The sequence below is a fragment of the Diadema antillarum genome, unplaced genomic scaffold, assembly GCF_040938485.1.
Source record: "Diadema antillarum isolate AM-2024a unplaced genomic scaffold, OU_Dant_1.0 scf00000075, whole genome shotgun sequence".
Lineage (NCBI taxonomy): Eukaryota > Metazoa > Echinodermata > Echinoidea > Diadematoida > Diadematidae > Diadema > Diadema antillarum.
This window is the reverse complement of record NW_027270964.1, coordinates 1,654,931-1,675,549: the sequence shown is the minus strand read 5'-3', so window position 1 is coordinate 1,675,549 and position 20,619 is coordinate 1,654,931. Positions and strand designations below refer to the sequence as shown.

The following is a 20,619-nucleotide window of genomic DNA, read 5'->3' as shown; positions in this document are numbered from 1 at the left end:
ATGTTGGATACGGAGGATATCCCATGCCTCGATATGGAGAACATGAGGAGCAACTATCCCGAGGATGAGGAGGGGAAGACAGCAAGAAGGCGAGCGGATTCCATTCTGGGCAAGTTGAAGAGTGAAATGACATACACCCTGGAGCAGAGACCGCCGTGGTACTCTACTATAGTACTGGCCTTTCAGGTAGGCTCTACTGAGAGATGTTCATTTTAATTTTCCGAAGATTTGTTAATCCGAAAATGAAACAAAAAAAGTTCGTTATTCCTTCGTTATTCTGGAACATGCAAATTCCATATTCGTGATCCGAACAAGAAATATGGTTCGTTAATCCAAACATTTGATTTTCTGATGTTATTCTGAAGGTCCGTTATTCCGAAGATTTATTAATCCAAAAATGAAATAAGGTTCGTCAATTCGAAAATGAAAAGAAGAAGCGTACCAACGAACCTTCGGAATATCGAATCTAGTTTCATTGTCGGAATTATGAACCTTCGCAATGACGTGATCCTTCGGAAAAAATGAACTGTAACTTTCCTTATTTTGGAAGACTGAGAGTCGACGGGGGTTGGAAATGGTATCAATTATAATTGCTAGGTGAGACGAGACGGTGAAAGGAAAGATTTGAGAACGGCTTACGGGGTTATAGTGCACCTGAAGGTTTGTTTAAAATCTACCAGTTACGGGCCGGCTTGTAAAGGTTGCGTGTGTCGAACAATTAGTACTCCTTTAATAATCTTTGATGATGTTTCTTTCACATGCATTTATAACGGACGTTGATTCTGGGAACCAGGGACAGCCTGCAGAAGTGTTCCCTGGCAATCACAGCACTAAAGACATACTGATTGCGAGTATACTGTATTCATTAAAACAGAATAATTGAATATCATTTGTTACGACGTCATTTGAAAAAAAAAGAACATCCATAAAAAAATATAATTGAACATAAATATTACCAAAACCGCATAATCGAAGCACTGGATACACCAAGGTATCTCTGAAACAACTTCTCTGAATATACGATTATTCAGCGTACATTCCATCTCTTATTACATGTACTAGTTTTACCTATTTCTTTTTGCTAAACTTCAAGCACTTCCTCACCATGATCAGCGGTGTGTTAGCTCACCCCCTCGTCTTGGCGCCGTATCTGTGTGTCGCCGGCGACATCGAAATCCTGTCGAAAATCCTCGCCACCACGTTCTTCGTCTGTGGCATCCAGACGTTCTTGCAGACGACCTTTGGTGTCAGGTACCGTTGTCCTGTCTCCTCATTTACGTCACACATTGCCATCCATCATTATTCGTAGTTCAAGTTTATTTGTTTGTGTTTTTCCACCTTCAAACATAATCAATAACACATATACAGCTTACATACATATAATTTAGATATGCATCCTGGGATAGGCTTTTGCAGGCACCGCATGAGTTCGTTGGTCAAATCCATTATTGTGACCATTTAATTTAAAGAGTTTTGACCATCATACCCGACCGTTAGTCGTTCAAATTCATTTTCAAATTTATTTTCATCATCTGTAAATTTGTCCTGCTAATCTAGAATACAAACTGCATTGTTATTGTACTCTAACTTGCGAAGATGTTGAAACATCCATTTAGTGAGAGGCGAGAATGTCATTGCGCAATGTCACAATTCCAGCATTGAAATTGGCCTCGGAGTAATCTATTTAACACTTTGAGCAATCAAATTATCCCGACAGCGTTCTGGTCTTATCTCATAATGTGTTTTCATCCATTGTTTAGGCTTTAAGCACTCAACGATTCCACACTTGTTTATAATAACATTAAGTACATGTGCATTTATAGATTAATCAGGACAACGGCTTTCCAGAACTTTCCAAGGGTTCTGCCCGGAGATTCTCCCAAATCGAATGGGGGTGGGGGTGGGAAGGTTAATGGTCATGGTTAGGTCAAGGAACAATGCTCTTTCCCCACCACATCCATCACCCCCCCCCCCCTTTGATTGGAGGAATGTCATGGGTTATGTGTTTTCATATTTCAACCCAAAAATGTGTGTGTGTTTTGTTTGTTTGTTTGCTTTTTTTTTGGGGGGGGGGGGGGGGGTAAGGGGATGCAGCCCAAGACTGCTGTATTGTCATTTATTGTAATGTAGGTTTTCCCACCCAATTTATCGTGTTATATTCACATTGTTTATAACACTGTCCGGGCATTAACATTGACATTCTATTCTTTTTTTTCCCGACCTGCGTATCTCAATATAACTACATGTATATTTTTGTAAATGACTTAAATAATTCATATCAAATATAATAGTTACCAAAAAAAAAAACCTTGAATAACATATTATTTACTCATTATTTATCTAGCGATCCACGTTCCACAAGATTTGCTTTTTAGTGGATCACTATTTTCCATAATCGAATCTATTTTCCGCACGGTCACAAAGTATGTATGTGTTGTTCCTCCTAATTATTGTATATATATATATATATATATATATATATATATATATATATATATATATTATATAAATATATGTTGTTATCTTTCTCAGATCCTTTATGAATCTTTTGCAAATGTTTGAACAATATTATTTCATGTCATGTATACTTTGTATTATGTTTTGATTTTCGTTGATTGGAAATAGAACTATGATTGAATTGAATTGAATTGAATTGAAATTGATTAAAGTGAATCTGGAAGGAAAAGTAGAAAGAAAAGAAAGATATAGATCATCATGATCATGATCGAAATTAACTGATTGAATGAAACCCTGAAATAAAGATGAATTTAATCAAATTGTTCAACACTGAAAATGGGAATTCGACGTGTATAAATGGGGTGTGAATCACAAAAAAAAAAAAAAAACAGCTTATCAATGTTGATTGATTTCGAAGGTTTAAAGTTTGGACTTGTGTGTCTCTTAATGAAATGAAATTAGTTCTTGTGACGAAATTGACTGTCTTTCCAGCTATCGTATTATTGAATGCCACCTCTTCGTTGTTAAATTATTGAATGAATTTCTCTCTAATTTTTGATGAAATAGAATCTAAAAGGAATGACATGAAAAGAATTTAAATGATCGAAGAATAAAAAATGAACCATGAGAAAAGACCACGGACTAAAATCGCTTAAATTCTAACGCATTCTTATCAATTGGGAAGCAAATCTGATAAGATAAGGGCATACTTTTTACCGAAGAAAACAAAGCTTTTCTTTTCTTTTCTTTTCTTTTTTCCGATCACCCCACAGATTGCCGATCGTACAAGGTCCAGCTTTTTCCTTCGTACTGCCGATAGTGTCAACATTTCAGTTGAGGCCGTGTCCCGTTATTGGAGGTTTGTGACGTTAACCCCTCCTATTATCAACGTTTATAGGTGCTATTCCTATCTCAGACAATAATTGCATTTGACTATGACAGGTTTAAAGATGGACAGGTGCATACGGGGAGGAAGGAGAGAAGACAATGCAGTCACGAGTCCACGCCCACATGATGAGATGAATTAAGGCCAACGCACACTACACGATCAGACTGGTCTTAAAGTCTTAAGCCAAGCTGGGTCTTAAGACCAGTCGTACGACCGGACACCGCACACTATACGACCCGACTGTAAAGCCCGCGCAGTGCGCACTGCGTGCGCTTGCATTTTACTGCATTGTGAATGGCTGAAAGCCTACGACCAGTCGTAGAATTCAACATGTCAAATCTCTACGACTGGCCCTAAGACCCAGTCGTACGACCAGAAAATGGCAAGACTGTGACGTCACACTTCTAGTCTTAAGGTCTTAAGACCGGTGAATCAGGACAAAATCGTGTAGTGTGCGGCGGGCTTTAGGTTAGAGAGTGAACATATTCGGTGAGATTGGTTGTTTGTTGAGATTGGTTCTTTTGAATGACTTCACCAGGTGTTTTAAATGCAAGCCCATCTATTTCTTACAATTTTGGTAAATACTGTCGTATTATATGCTTTCAAACGTATATTCGTGTATTTTGCGATTGAGTACAATTTCAAGAATTTTTGTGATATCCAAATGAAAATTTGATCTTTTTATCATTGTTATTCTCTTTGCGAACAGACAAAGTAGGAAATAATTTGCGTCTTTCTTAAGAGTGGTATGTTCTAGTTTGGCCTTTTTAATATTGATACTTTCTTGTCGTATGTTAGGTCAACATGAAGTGATTTATGCTGCTTATCTCTTGTCGCCGGAAATTGCCTCAAGTATGTACACACAGACAGCTTCCTTAACCTTTGTTTCCAATTATCAGAATGATCGTAAAGAGAAGAGGCTAAGGAAGTCAAATATTGACTTTTAGTATCTTTATATTGTTGGGTTTTTTCGACAGAAATGTCAACAAATGAGACGGAGGTCACCCAGGACGATTTGCGAGCAGAGTTTCGGGATCGCATGCAGGAGGTATAGGAGAGGTCAATCGCCCAAGGTTGTTAATTGTTTGCATAATAGGGTGCTTTAGATTTGCTGCGCGGACGTTTGAGACGACGCTTAAGCTGGACGTTCTCCTTTTCCCTGCGTCGCGCTGCTATAGTTTTAAATTACACTGAGACGCAACGTATGAAAATAAAATGGCGCCCCCATGTGATCGTTGTATGAAGTAGCTCTCTACGTCGTGAATTGCGCGGACGTAAAAATAGCCCAGAACGCGTAATGAAAACTCAGGCGCGCGAGCTATAGATCTCGTCTGATACGCGATTCTGGGCATGCTCACACCAAGTTTTTTTTTTCTCTCTCTCTGAACGTCCACGTCGCGAAAATCTAAAGCTCCCCATTGGCTGCCAAAACACGAACAGGATATATACTTTTTGACACCAGGAAAATGACTGATCATGCTGACCAGCATTACAAGAGCCTATTCCAATACCGCTTGATATTGTGTCAAGTACTACTGGTAGTACTTTGGATGGGTCGGGATAATCGTTGACTCAGTTAGGAAAAGACAATCATGACGATAATGGCATTGGCCTTTCAATATTTGGTATGAAAGAAGAAACAAAAAAGTAAACATAGCAATGATCGATAGATTTACAAAGCTTGTAAAAGTAAACTGATTGTTTGTTGGGGGGGGGTTTCAACAGAGCATATCGCTCCTTTACATTGTGGCGCAAAGTGTGACTTGTGACTTGATGCATCATAAAAAACAAAGCAAACAGCAAAGTACATAGTGTGGTGTACCTTTTAATATCTGCACTAGAAATTCTATGACCTGACCTGCCCTTCAGTAGAGATGTACTTATGAATTAAAGTGGATACTATGTCTATCCAAATAACGTTAAAATTGAATGTTGCCACTCCCCTCTACTTCTGAATTACACAGAAAGTCCACTTTAACACATCACACTAATGCACGACTGATTTCCCACACGACAAAGTGCAGGTGTAACTCAGAAGGAAACAGTGTGTATTGTTTGATCAATACATTAACATGATAATAGGCGTCTTTGTTGAATATGGTAAAGATGTTGAATATGATGTCATAGACATTTGTGATGATATCAAAGCCGACCCTGTCATAAAAACATTTCGCTATACTACTGTATGGTAATTTGGAATCAAACGCTAAAGACCTCGTGATGTTTCTACTTTTGCATGGGTTGATATCTCAGATACAGGGTGCGCTTTTGATCTCGTCTGCATTTGAACTCATCGTTGGATTTGGCGGGATTACGAGCCTCCTCCTCAAATACATCGGCCCCCTGACAATCGCCCCTACCATCAGTCTTATCGGAATCACTCTGCTGAGTGTAGCAGCCCAGAAGTGTAGTCAACATTGGGGTGTTGCTGCTCTGTAAGCAAACACAGTAATCTTTAACATTTCCTTCTCTTCACTTGTTCAGGTATCTGACATAATATTCGCAGTTGCAAAGAAAGTGAGAATACGTAATTTTTGTTGATTGAATAACAACTTTGCACTGGTAGCGGTTAAATCTTCATTGTATTTCGCCTTATCCTCCACTCTTCTGTACTCGTCGTCTAAATGTCTCTGTACTGTAAACACAATGCCTGAACGAGTCCCTGGTTTGTGCTATATAAAGTCTAGGCGAATTTCGAAATGTCGTAGGGAGCGGGCGCTATAGCACAGAAGTATGGCCGTTTCATAATTTTGAGTCCCTAATAGGGTCTTCTTCGATCTATGATCCATGATCTTTTGCGAGTGAGAAATACAAACAATAACAGTCATTGTTTTGTGTGTCTGAGAGTGAATTCGTGTACTGTTCATGGGAGTCACGGGCGGGGGGGGGGGGGTTCGTTGGGTACCCCCCCCCCCCCCTTCAGACCCTTAAAAAATACCACTTTAAGTCTGCGAGTGACCTCAACGCCGGACGCTGAATAATCATTCTTTTTATCATTGTTATTTTATTATTCTATTCTATTTTTTTGCACCAGGGACAAGAAAATCGTGGGATACAAAATCGCACCCCGGCTCTGGCAGCACTAATTTTATACATATCTATTTTACAGTGTTTATAATTTATCGACCGTACTGTACATCCATACGGTACGGAGCATGCACGTACCACAGAGATTTTTCTCCTCCCCACCTCTTTGGCACGTACACGTTTGCGTATACGTGTACATGTGCTACAAGGGTATAGGGTCTATAAACACAGCACTTCACTTCCGACCAATCCAGATTGAGAATGCGGACCCAAGTGCGAGCCTTAGCCTCACAAAAAAATTTGGAGGGGCAAGCATATTATAATTTTGCCCCCCCCCCCCCCATCAAATTCCCGCGATGAGATTTTCCTGGGTTTTTTTTTTTTGACAGAAAAAAAGTTCCCCCATAAAAATATCGAGAGGGTAAGCAGATCGTTTGCCCCCCCCCCCCCCCCCCCCCATAATCATAATTCCCGAGATGAGAAGATTTTCTCGCTTTTTTGATAGAAATCTGTCCAAATATTTCCCCCAAAGTGTCTGCCGACGTGTGGGAGGGGGAAACCCCTTCCCACACCCTCTCCCGTTTGGTCTATTTTTCCATGGCCTTAATACACCTTTAGATTGATAGATTTACAAATGTTTCATCGAAAGTGTGCACCAGATCTGTCGCTTCACGTAGAAAAAAAAAATGCAAAAGTTCCGTCGTGTGGGAGGGGATAATCATCTCCTTTTGATTAACCCTTTCCACGCTTGCTTTCCCTTCACTTATTAGTACAATAAAAGTCGTGGGGGATTGAAAGCTTCCTAAATTCCAAATGTCTTTTTGAGCTATTTTCATTTGAATTCTAAAGATGGGAAGGCTGCAGGGGCATCAATCCAAGAGGACAAGGGAGCAAACGTCATTTTGTGCCCCTATATTCTCGAAGTGAGGAAAATTTCCTTACTTTTCTGATAAACAACTGTCCAAATATTTCATTCATCCTGCAACGGATTGTTGAATTTCAATGCTGAAAATGCAAAATCGACGTCGCGTGGGAGGGGGGATACCCCTCCCACACCCCTCCCGTGCACTAGTGTGCACTAGAACGTTGAATTTCAGGTCTGAAAATGCAAAATCTCCCTGGCGTGGGATACCCCCCTCCCACACTCTCCCCCGCTTGGTCGCTTCGCTCCTTCGCACATATGCTATATTCCACCTTCAAGTTTTGCCTCCCCCCCCCCCATCATGAAAACGGATCGACGCCAGTGGGATGGATTATGCAGAGAAAGTCATGTGCTAAAAATGTGTTAAATGAAAGGTTCATCATTGATTATTGTAACAATAATTATCATTAGAAGAATTCATTTTCACTAAAAATCACGATACAAATTAGCAACCACTTATACTCTGTGTCTGGACACATACCAACCAAAGTTCATTGAGACTTACTTGAATTGACTCATGTTTAAACGGCTCTTGTGCTTCTGATCGACCGCAATACATTACATAATTTTTCTAATGAAAATGTGCAGTCCTAATCAATTCAATTCAATTCAATTCAATCATAGTTTATTTCCAATCAACGAAAATCTAAAACATAGTACAAAGTATACATCTCGTGAAATAATATTGTTCAAACGTTTGCAATAGATTATGTCAATAAAGGATTATGTCCTACACACAAATATGTATATATGTATATATATATATATATATATATATATATGTGTGTGTATATACATATATATATATATATCTTGTTATATATATATATATATATATACATATATATATATACATATATATATATATATATATATATATATATATATATATATATATTGAAACAAGAAAGGAAAAACAGACCAGAAACAGATAATAAATAGTGAAAACTTTGAGTGTGCGGCACACATACACACACTATAGCTTCTGACCACACGAGCAAAGAGAGTTAAGGGTTTGGGACGAACACCGATCTAGGGATTTCAATAGCTCAGTCGGTAGAGCACCGGTCTAGTAATCCGGAGGTCTCGGGTTCGAATCCCGATGAAAACCCATTTTCTTTGCTCAAAGTTTTCACTGTATGTATATATACATAATTATATATACATATATAGACGATGAAGACAAACAAGTTGACATAATGCATTAGATTCCAACTTCATTTATTTGTAAACCAAATTTTCGACCCTTGCTCGGATCTTCCTCAGGGTTACAGTGATATTTGTATTTGAAGCTCAGCACAGAAAAATATCACTGTTACCCTGAGGAAGATGCGTGCAAGGGTCGAAAATTTGGTTTACAAATAAATGAAGTTGGAATCTCATGCATTATGTCAACTTGTTTGTCTTCATCGTCTTCATGCTCTTATTCCAACACGCGGATAATAATATCATTATATATATATATATATATATATATATATATATACATATATATCACATACATATCATATATATTATATATATATGTTATATTGTATAATGGTTATTACAATCTATTGGTAATCGAAGCAAATAAATATGAATCAATAAAGTACTTCTGAGGAAAAACAAAACAAGTAACTTTTATGATGTTTTCCATTGAATTTGGTTAAAAAGAATAAGAGAGGCAGTGATTTTGGGACTTTAGGATGATCAGTGGTAATTATGTGTCTGGGGGTATGTATGGGGGCTTTTAGGGACACACTGACATATCATCAATAATCATATGACATATATATATATATAGGGCATATAACGATAGGATTAAATAAATATTTGCTTGTTAATCAATCTGCAAGGGCAGCAAATTATGCATGATATAGGGTGCGCTCTACATTTGCGCATTCTACCTTGTCCCCGGAACCAGTCCTAGGCGGTAAAAACAAAAAACAAAACAAACAAACAAACAAACAAACAAACAAATGAACATATTCAAATTTATTAAGTTATTCCGTTGAGATGTTTTCATTGCAACTGATTGACAAATTGCCCTGCGTGAATAAGCAATTGAATTGATTGAGTATGAACGCCTATGTTTTTTGTTTGTTTGTTTGTTTTATTTTTGTCGTGGCTAGTACTAAAACACTGATCACGTCGATGTAGGGCAATCATTTGTCAATCAGTTGCAAAATAAAATAATATTGTTTTGTTTTGTTTTGTTTTTTCGTTGTACATGTTCGTTCAGAAAGCAAATTCCACTAAATCTCCCTCCTGTATGTGTGTGTGTGTATGTGTGTGTGTGTGTGTGTGTGTGAGTGTGTTTGGAAAAGGGGGGTGGGGGTGGCAGAGGGAACACTTGCCCCCCCCCCCCCCCCCAAGAAAAAAAAAAAGAATGGCCCTCTGGAACAAATAATTGATTAACTATTCAAAGATCAAAATGAAAAATAAAAGCATTTTTCTCGTCTAAAAGTTGTCAATTTCATAACTAAAAATGCGAATAATACACTGCCAATAAACGTTGTTATAGCTATACACTGATATTTACTTATGAGTAAATTAAGTGTATAAATGGTAGCCTCGCGTCCTCGAGTGTGCCCTCTGGAACATACCTTAAGTAAACCTTACATTTTTCCTTTTGTTCTATGCTTCTATGCTTTACAGTATAAAAAACAATTTGTATTGCTCGAACAATGCGATCACATTTAAGCTTTTAATGAATACGTTTAAGACGAATGACAAGTGAAAGTGGCTCACTCCCTCTGCCCGTACTTATAGTAAAGTGAAGAGTTTTCACAAGTTATGCTCATGGGATAGTCCTTTGCAGTGATTTTTTACTATGTTTAATTCCCTAGAAATTTGATTTTAAATGCTCTATAAACGCGACTTTTATACTCTGTTTTTTCTAAGAGTCCCTACCATGGGATGGGGTATCTTCCTCCCACACCCTCCCTCGCCGAGAATCTCACACCGTCACATAATGCCCCCCCCCCCCCCGTATGTTATAATCATAGTCCTTCACAGTGATCTTGTCTACTGTGTTTAATTCCCTAAAAATTTGCTTTTAGATGCTCTACAAATGTTTATTTGATGAAAATCGGGTTTGGAATGACTGAAACATCCAAAACCAAAGTAAAACAAAGCGATCGTAATAAAGTGTGGGTTCTACACTTTATCAGAATCACTCTTTTTTGGATATCTCAGCCATTTCAAAACCAATTTTCATCAAATAAACGTTGAATTCCTTATAGAATTACGTGCTCTTTCATATTTTATGAGAGGTTCCTCATTATCACCCAAAAATTTTAGAAACCTGAAAGTACATGTAGTTCTCAACAAAAACTGTACAATCCCTATAGTAGATGTAAACTACCAGTGACAGAATTAGTATCCAATACTAAATACAAAAATAGTGTCTTTTAGTATGATGTTTAAAATGATACTCTTTCAAGTGTGCACCAGATCACACAATTTCAAAATACGTGTACAATGTAAAGGTGATGTAGAAAAATACTTTGAAAACAACTTATACTTATGAATATGTTCCTTTAGCAATGTATGTGTACATGTATAATGAATATAAAATCTCGCAGGTTGTTACATTAGTCAAAACGCACCCCCTTCACAAAAAGCTGGTGACGTCCCTGCTGTTCTTTTTTGTGCCTGTAGAACCATGGTTCTAATCGTAACATTCTCACAGTACTTGGGACGCTGCAATGTGCCTTGTGCATCGTACAGCAGGAGCAAAGGCTGTCACGTCGCAAGATTCCCCGTCTTTCGGCTATTTCCGGTCAGTTTTTATACTATTATAGTCTCCTTTTTGTTTAACATTCATGTCATTGTTTAGAAAGTCTCGTGAAAGACAACGGTTTCATCAATTTCATTGTGAAAACAAGATAACAATCATCATGACCAGAAGACAGTTTTTTATTATTCATAGTAGAGTCAAATACATAGAGGATTGCTAGCTTTGCAAGACAATGTCAGCACTATACAGTTTAGACTTAATTCCGAAGTATTCCTCGATGCGCAAAAACCATTAATTCATTTTGATTAAAGCCAAGCCCATGATTCTTTAGAATTATTGCCAATCCTTTTCAGAGTTTGAAAGGAGGATACGGTTTTTGCGATTGTGGCTTCTTTTTAATCGGAAATGCCAAATTCATACTGAGGAAGGCAGGAAGCGTTAACATATGGTTAAGCCGTAATGGAAACTAAAGAATGTACCCATTATCATGTATCATTGTAATTTGAATAGTGTGTCTTTGTATAATCTTTCCAATTTGTGAGGGCACAAGGACATGTGCACCATGTGTTATGCGCTATGTAAGCACTGTCAATAATTATTATTATTATCATTATTATCCATAAACACATAGGCCTAAACAAACACACACACAGACACACACTTATACTGACACACGCACACATACATAGAGGAAACTCAGCAGTAAAATCAATAAAATGAACAGCCCTTTGTCCTTGATCTATTGATAATAATAATGATTAATGATAATAATAGTAGTAGTAGTAATAATAATAATAATAATAATAATAATTATAACAATAATGACAATAATAGTGATAATAACAATAATAATAATAATAATAATGATAACTATATTATTATTATCATTTTTATTATTATCATCGTCATTATCATCATCATCACCATCATCATCATTTTCATCTTTATCACTACTATTATCATCTTTTCTTTTAGGTATTGCTGGCAATCATGACGACATGGATTTTCTGCGTCATTCTCACTGTGACGGATGTGTTTTCCAGCGACCCGAATTCCAGCACGTACCCCCTTCGTACAGATGTCAATAACGAGGCAGTTGCTAATACGCCATGGTTCTACGTTCCATATCCAGGTAATAAGATATTGAATTTCATTCAGGAAATGACTATATGTTTAGTAGATACTTTATTTTCTGCAAATCAATATATACATAGATTGAATAATCGTTAACATGGGAAACATACAAAGTATAGTATTTGAAACAGAGTCGTTTGACTTGCATAAACAACGATATAAAAGGAAATTAATGATATTACAGTATGCATGTCTATGCAGCTGGGATTACAATAACAATATTATATTTCGAATAAGAAGTGATAATGCAGAGGGCCGCCATTGTAAGCATTGCTTGAAAAGATGGCCGGCCCGAGGAAAAGGTAGGTAGGTAAATTGGTAAACAATACAAATTCTGCTGCGAAGATAGCAGGGGAAAATAAACTCTGATGTGTGATGGTGGTGAATGTGCGTGCGCGTGCTTAAGAGTACACAGGGGCAGATAGGCTGGGATTTGGAATGATAAAATTGGTTTGCTGGAAGAGGGGATGACTTACGGTGTCGCTACTATCGGGAGACCAACATAAGTCATATAAATTATTCGTGCTTAATTCGTATTTGAAGTATACTGTGATAAAATATGCTTCTTTAAGTTTGCTTTGAATGAAAACAAGGAGGCACACTGTTTCAACTCCTCAGGAAGAGTGTTCCATGTATCCGGACCGTGATGTCTAATCGACTTTTGAGCAAGTAAAAGCTTTGGATTACTTAAATGAAAATCATGGGAACGACCGGTAGGGTATGAGTGAATGTGATCATTAGTTATTATGGCATTATGGAAAAATGGTAATAAATTTCGAATGTGTTTATACATAAATATAGCAGTTAGGTATGAATGTATATCATGGGCCTTTAGAGTTTTTAGGCGATAAAATATGGGATCAGTGTGAGCCAAAAAAAAATTGAATGTGTGCATATACGAAGAGCCTTTTTCTGAAGAAGAAAAATTGTGTTCAATTTGGTTTTGCTACAGTTGCCCCATACAATATTACAGTACATTACATATGGTAGAAATAAGGTGTTGTATAACATCATTAAAGTTTGATCATTAATTAAATATTTTATTCTCCTTAAAACACCAGTTGCTTTAGATATCGCTGTTATAATATTCTGGACATGAGTATTCCAAGTTAGATTGTTATCTAGGGTCACTCCTAGGAACTTGGTTGAATGTTTCTCAGCAATGTTTATATCATCAATAGACATACTTTGAGGAAGGGTGGGTTGGGATTGAAGCGTATGAAAATGTATAAAACATGTATACTAGTATATATTTGTATAGATGAATTTTTAAAACAATTACCGTGTTAATTTTTTCCCAGTTTACTGGGCACCCTGAAGTTCTAAAACGATATGTTGATCCTGGTTAGCAGGGGATGTTTCAAATCCACTTGGCCGATATAAATACTTTTCTATCATGATCCACTTGAATGCACATGAGTGGCAATCGATTGTCAGATCTCGTCCACAAATCTTACTAAAAATAATCAGCATTGTTTCCTATCAGTGGGAGACATCTAAGAATTGACCCCTTTGTAGGCACTTGGAAACGGGATGCGCATGTATATGTACTCAGAGTGTTCAAATGTTATTTAAAAGTACACTGAGATCAGAATTTATAGATTAGTTAAGAATGAAGATATACTTCTGAATTTTCTGAGGGGCACACCCTAAAGAAAATAGCATTATAACGTTAAGAACATCTTGTGCAGATAAGATGTGTGAAAAAAAAAAATGGTCGCAGAGCCCGACATCGTGTTGAAATAGATGTTGTTTGGAGTCACAGTGGCGGTTAAAGCCAACGATAGTGACAACACAAATAATATCATCCTGCAACCGATGATGGAACTGCGTTCGTATGTTTCATTTTTATCGCTAAGTATGCCTACAAGTATTAAAAAAATAACCGACAATGATCTTTATTAGTCGGCAACTCCATTCATTTCATGGTCTTACCGAGGGCAGTATGATATTCATCAACAACCATGACGAAACAATAGCTACGTTGGCACTGTACAGGTCAATGGGGTGCCCCCTCGATCTCACCTGGCGCCGTCTTTGGACTGCTGGCTGCGTGTCTGGCATCCATCGTCGAGTCCATCGGAGATTACTACGCATGCGCCAGATTGTCCGGTGCACCGCCCCCACCGGCGCACGCCATAAACCGAGGCATTGGGATAGAAGGATTAGGCGGGATGTTTTCGGGATTCTGGGGGTCCGGTACATGTCCGACGTCCTACAGCACCAACGTCGGTGTCATCGGACTTACCAAGGTACATCCTGTTGACGATGCTCCCTCTCGCCCCTAACCTCCTCCCCCCCCCCCCCCCCCCCATCTTCACTTTGTTCACACCCCCTCTCCCTCGCTCCCTCTCGCTCTCCCGTTATTTTCTCTGGGATGGGCAGTGTGCTGATGAGCCAAATCATAAAGTTTGTTTTCATCACAACAACAAGAGGTTTTCAATATTGTTAAAATGTCATAAAGCTATCAAAGAGCTAAAATCACTCATAATTCTAACGGACCCGTCAAATGAAGTCATTGGTTTCTGTCCCTATCATTTGATTGTAGTCATCTGATGCTCTTTTCCTCTCTTCCAAGCACAAAGAGTTGAGACTAATCGCAAGATTAATGTCAATGGTCAAATCTTCATCTGAAAAATAAATAAGTCGTCACAATACTTCATAACACAGGAAGTGCAAGTCTTTGTCTAATTGGTTGTAATCAATATTGGATATTGAAAGGTGTATATTCTGCTGGGAATCTATCCGGCTATTCTTGGAAAAAGAAAGAGGAAAAGTGAGTGATTAGTGTGCTATTGCTTTCGGGAAAAGACTCCAAAATGGAAATTTAAGCCATCAAATCAAAACAGATCGGCCAAAAAATTTGTGAAATAAACAGGCACTGAGACGTCAGAAAACCATTAGGCATAGGACGCACTATGTGAATTTATATAAACATGTTGACTATTTCCTTGAATAAACTTCTTCTATGGCTGTTTGGGTACCTATACACAACATCACACAAACTATGATTTTAAATTCATTCGACATTCCCTTGTGACTGGAGCTTATAAATCATGATTACCAATGCACGCTGCAACTCAAATAAACAAAAATGCGAGATCAATAACATGTCATACGCTTCGCAAGTAAAAAATATTTGAGAAGTAAAAAGCAAAATGACGTCATATTCACGTGACCACTGTTTTTTTTTTTTTTAATCCACGAAGTTCCAGAGCGCACTTTTCCTTTGTCTTCATAATTCCTACACGTTGCCTGAGTTCGACACATTGTAGCACCACTAATTTATTTATTCGGTATTCTTTACCCAGGGTAGCCCCATCAGTCACGTCAGTGGGGTATATACTGTTCTTCTTGGGGCCCTGCAACAAAATTACTAAGTGACAATCAATTCAAGAAATAATAAGAATATACTCTCTACGTAGCACGTTACAGTACACTTTAACAGAATCCGTTGCAATTTTGACCCCTCCGCGATAGGTCAGCAGCCGCTTCGTCATCCAGGTAATGTCGTCAATCCTTCTACTATGCGGGATGTTCCTGAAGCTGGGAGCAGTGCTTGCCACCATTCCGGAACCTATAATCGGCGGTGTCATCTCTGTCACCATAGGTACCACATCCATTATCAGCGCTAAGTTTATGTTGAGGGCGTGTCTCGGTGTCTTGATATTTAAAGGGACATTCCCTATACGATTCATATAATTCTACATTATGCAGTTAATGAATAGATAGTGTCATAGATTGGTGGAATTTATTGTGGTCCCTGACATGCCTGAGCAGACAAACCAATGCTCTGAAAAAACAAAAACAAAAACATATTACACTGAACAAGGATTATACAATAGAGGCATCTATGTAACAGCATTACGTGACATTTCATTTTGTTGTAGCACTCGGTCGCCCCGGCTCTATAGGCATATAAGCATGACTTTTTGTTCTTTTTTTCTTTTGCTCACGGGAATCAATGTTAAAAATGATGTAATTTGTTGTTCAAAATGATGCATATTTTGTCTATGACTTGCGCTGTTCCTAGAAAAAAATATCCAAACTAAATGTAATGGACTTCATACACTTTTGTTCTACCTCAAACCTCTGCGATTTTAATGCCTAAACTATCATTTCTCCTAACTTTTTTTCTTTTTGTTTTTGTCATGTTTGTGACGTCAGCACTCTATCCATTGCTTTTTCCTTAAAAAAACCCAAAAAATAAAAACAAAGAAGACCGACAAAGAATGAAACAAAACTCTCGTACTTTTGGTACCGAGATGGACTGGTTTATTGGATTGTCTTTAATGTATCGAAATGTATAATATACAGGCATGGTCACCGCGGTGGGCTTCTCAAACCTTCAGTATGCGGACATGAACTCGGCCAGGAACCTCTTCATCGTAGGGATATCTTTCTCTCTCGGATTGATAGTTCCGTCGTACGTGAAGAAGAACCCAGAGAGCATTCAGACTGGTAAATAAAATGTCATTGGGAGATCGATCCACTCATTGGCAATTCAGTCAAGTTGGGAATACTTTCCATTTTTTTTTTTGGTTTAACCCGACGTGGATTCTGTCCATACCCTGTTTCTCGATTCGATATGTGGTACATTCAAGAATCTATAGAATCGACTCTTACTACTTAAGACGATTATGTATTAAGTCTTCACAAGCACTTACCATTTTCGAGAAAGAATGTATAATTGCATGTTTGTTTGTAAATGAAAATTGTCTTATATGAAATCAGAAATGTATAAATTGTAAGTTATACATGCTGATAGAATTACTTAAAGAAATGATTAGACTTCTTTCTTCTTAACTCAAATTGGTATAAATTGCATATTATTTGGTGATCATAACGATGGTGTATCAGATGAAATACGTGTGAGTAATGGACAAGCGTGGTCCCGAAAAGGGCCTTCAATCGAAGCTATAATCAGGTAATATTCAGTTTTGGCCTTCAGTTCAGTTTTATCACCCCATTCTATTTTGATACAATATAACCAACTTTGACACAGTGTCAAAATAACAGTGAATCATTTTTATCCATCAGTACACAATGTCATTATGTAGGGCCTTTATACAGTACAATGGAACTGAAGGTGCGCTGTTATAAGTCTTCGTCAAATTTAAGGTATACTTTATAACAGAGGGAACACTTGAAAAGGTTTTGGAAAAAGAATATTTGAAAATGGAGAGGACCAACATCATAAGCAGAGCGAGGAACATGACGTCAGGTAACAGCATAAAGTAGGCTTTCATACATAAACGATTATTCAGTATACGTCGACAGTCCCAGCATGGGTAAAGAGCCGTGCAGTTCTTTCCCGCTTATATCATACTTGTCCTAGATTTTTTTTTTTAATGGTGCACCGGAAGCTAACGGATTTACCGCCCCTCACCATGAAAAGTTTCAGAGAACTGATATCTTACAGTCTTGGAATAGGCCATTCAATGTCCGAAAATAATATATTTGTTTTGATTTTCACCCTTTTGCTTGTAAAAGGTTCAAGTACGGCGGACCAGATCCTGCTTGTGTTACTCGAGACGGGTATGTTCATTGGTGGCATGATTGGATTCATCCTAGACAACACCATACCAGGTATCCAGTTTCTTCCATTTCATCACCACCCCAAATCAACACTGCAGGCTCTATGCTATGATACTGCATGTTGTACAAAAATGGAATAGCATCCAAAGATGTGCGCCAAGTGTCCGAGATGAGCAGTGCCTAGTGCCGGCTGAACGCGCACCAACTGGTATTATACTGTCAACCACTAGATTGAAAACGGTTGGGATGGCGCATCTTCGGTTTAGATAGTGCTTCAGGCTGCAAATATATTTTGACGACGATTTTTTTTTTAAGATACTGAGAAACCTTTTAGAAAATATGAAAGAGCATATAATTCTAAGAGATATTCAATGTCCATTTGATGAAAATTGCTTTTGAATTTTCAAACAAAACCGTCCTAATAAAAAGTGGTCTTTACTAGGACTTTGCTTTTGGATATCTTTAAGCCCGCCGCACGATTTCGCCCCGATTCAGCGGACTTAAGACCTTAAGACTAGAAGTGTGACGTCGCAGACTTGCCATTTTCTAGTCGTACGACTGGGTCTTAAAGCCAGTCGTAGAGATTTGACATGTTGAATTTCTACGACTGGTCGTAGGCTTTCAGCCATTCACAATGCAGTAAAATGCAAGCGCACGCAGTGCGCACTGCGCGCGCTTTACAGTCGGGTCGTATAGTGTGCGGTGTCCGGTCGTACGACTGGTCTTAAGACCCAGCTTGACTTAAGACTTTAAAACCAGTCTTATCGTGTAGTGTGCGGTGGCCTTAAGTCAATTCAAAACCTATTTTCATCAACTAAGCTATGAATTACTCCTAGAAATGTATGCTCTTTAACATTACATTGAATGGTTTTTAAGCATCGTACAATAGTTAAAAGCTGAATCCTCACCTCCATCAATACTTTACATCCCTTTAACATTTTCTTACACAGTGAGAGTCCTTTGAGCTTCCACTATCCATTTCTGTGGTGCTGGACAAGTGCGTATGATATTTGCTCAGTTCAAAATCGATATGTATGTGGTTTTTAGTTTGGATGTTTGGCTCCTCTTGAAGCTCAGCTCGTCGTGCTATAAAAATGTTGATTCTTCAGCTCAGAATCGATACGCACAACCTTTTACGTTTTGGATTTTTTTTTTGTTCCTCCTAAAGTTCAGCTTATCATGCTCAATTTTCGTAATCTTATTCTTTTTCTGTACGTGTAATAATCCTCAGGTACTCCAGAAGAGAGGGGGATTCAAAACATGCTCGATGTCAACGGAGCCATGGTCACTGACGACGATACCCGCGACAGCAAGACAAACGACGAGGTCTATCAACTCGTGAATGAGTGTTACGACCCACCCGTAGGCATGAAGTACATCAGACGGGCTCGCTGGACCTCGTATTTACCTTTTAGTCCAACGTACCGGGGTTCCAACTTTAATCTACGAATAAGACGGTGCTGCTCCCGGGAGAAATATGAGGTAGCGGAAGATGTGTAGACCAAACTACCTGTGTATTATATGCGTTGTTGAGACACATGTACAATAAAGATTAGTTGGCCGTGTTTCTTTGTCAACTTTATTGGATAAGATGTCTCTGTAGAGACTAGAGAGAGTTGTTTGGGAAATAATATAACGAAGAATATGTTCTTCAAAAGTCAGAAGGACTCACTTCCTCCTATTAACAGTTCTCGACGAAGCCAATGTAATAGGCTCTTCGACCCGCTGAACTTCGTAAATAATGATTGGTAATGTTTCATTGCAATGTATTATGTCACCGTAAGTGGATTCATCATTAACACTGAGGCCAGAACCTGTTGTCCTTGGTCTTGACTATATATTTTGACCTCATAACATGTCTTTCAGAATCACATGACCTCCTTCAGTTTTTGCTGAGACCTATATGTTATACGCCATTCCAGGGGCGGATCCAGAAAGTCCGTAAAGGGGAGGCGCCTTTAGTACAAGATTAAAGGGAGGCGCACGCCCCCTCCCCCTCCCCCCCCCCGTTTATTTCTTTTGTTTTAACAAAAAAATGAAGATGTAATATATAAATATATGTATATATATATATATATATATATATATATACAAACTGAATTAATTCATTGCTCATATTTCAAAACAACAGCAAAATGCAACAAAAATATCTCTGAACCATTATTATGTAGGCCTACAATATCAAAATCATCACTTTATACTTCCGAACATATAAATTATAATTGCAAAAGTACATACAATAATGGATGAGCAAGATTTACTAAGTAACACAAGGTTATATCGAAACAAAGGACAGAACCAAAACTTAAAGTCCATTGCGAGTGTGACATTAAGACGGAACCAACTTAAAAGCATTGTTTGTAAGGTATAATGTTGTATTTCCGCCATTTTAGATTATTGATAGATACCAAGATTCTTCAGGGATACATTCTTACTGAGGATTAATGTATTCAGTTATTACTTTTATCGATAGAAATAAAAAAAGCGGAAAAGGAGAAAGATAACAAATGAAGTAAAAAAAATACCATGTTTACTTTACTTTCAAAAGTAAGCTCATCTTTAATTTAGAGTTGAGCAAAGAATGTGGACATGTCAAACTGAATTCGAATCTGCCTGAACGTTATTCAGATGGCTGTTAGGAGTGTGCAGCTGTAGCAAAATCACTAACGATCTCTCCACTGTAGATTGATCCTCTGAAACATTATTTTAATATATATATATATATATATATATATATATATATATATCGTAAGAGTGGATTCATCGCAGGATGGTAAGATCAAAAACAAGAGACCGTGCTTTCCAAACCATAACTGGATTAACCTTGTAGTCAGCATTCAAGGATAATGCAGAGATTTATGGCTGATAAATTTTGCACTATATGTATTTAAAGTTTATATACAGTATGATAACGTATATATTTGATTT

The 20,619-nt window shown here is 37.8% G+C and overlaps 1 protein-coding gene across 1 annotated transcript; it reads left to right on the top strand.

Moving 5' to 3' along the window:
* Positions 1–19,191, top strand: LOC139717472 (solute carrier family 23 member 1-like). Its single transcript, XM_071628979.1, has 12 exons — positions 1–186; positions 1,094–1,251; positions 3,231–3,316; positions 4,324–4,394; positions 5,600–5,781; positions 10,941–11,061; positions 11,995–12,151; positions 14,152–14,405; positions 15,634–15,763; positions 16,471–16,614; positions 17,647–17,742; positions 18,923–19,191. Exons 1-12 carry the CDS (start codon positions 1–3, stop codon positions 19,189–19,191), a joined length of 1,854 nt encoding a protein of 617 aa, XP_071485080.1.
* The last annotated feature ends 1,428 nt before the right edge of the window (positions 19,192–20,619 follow it).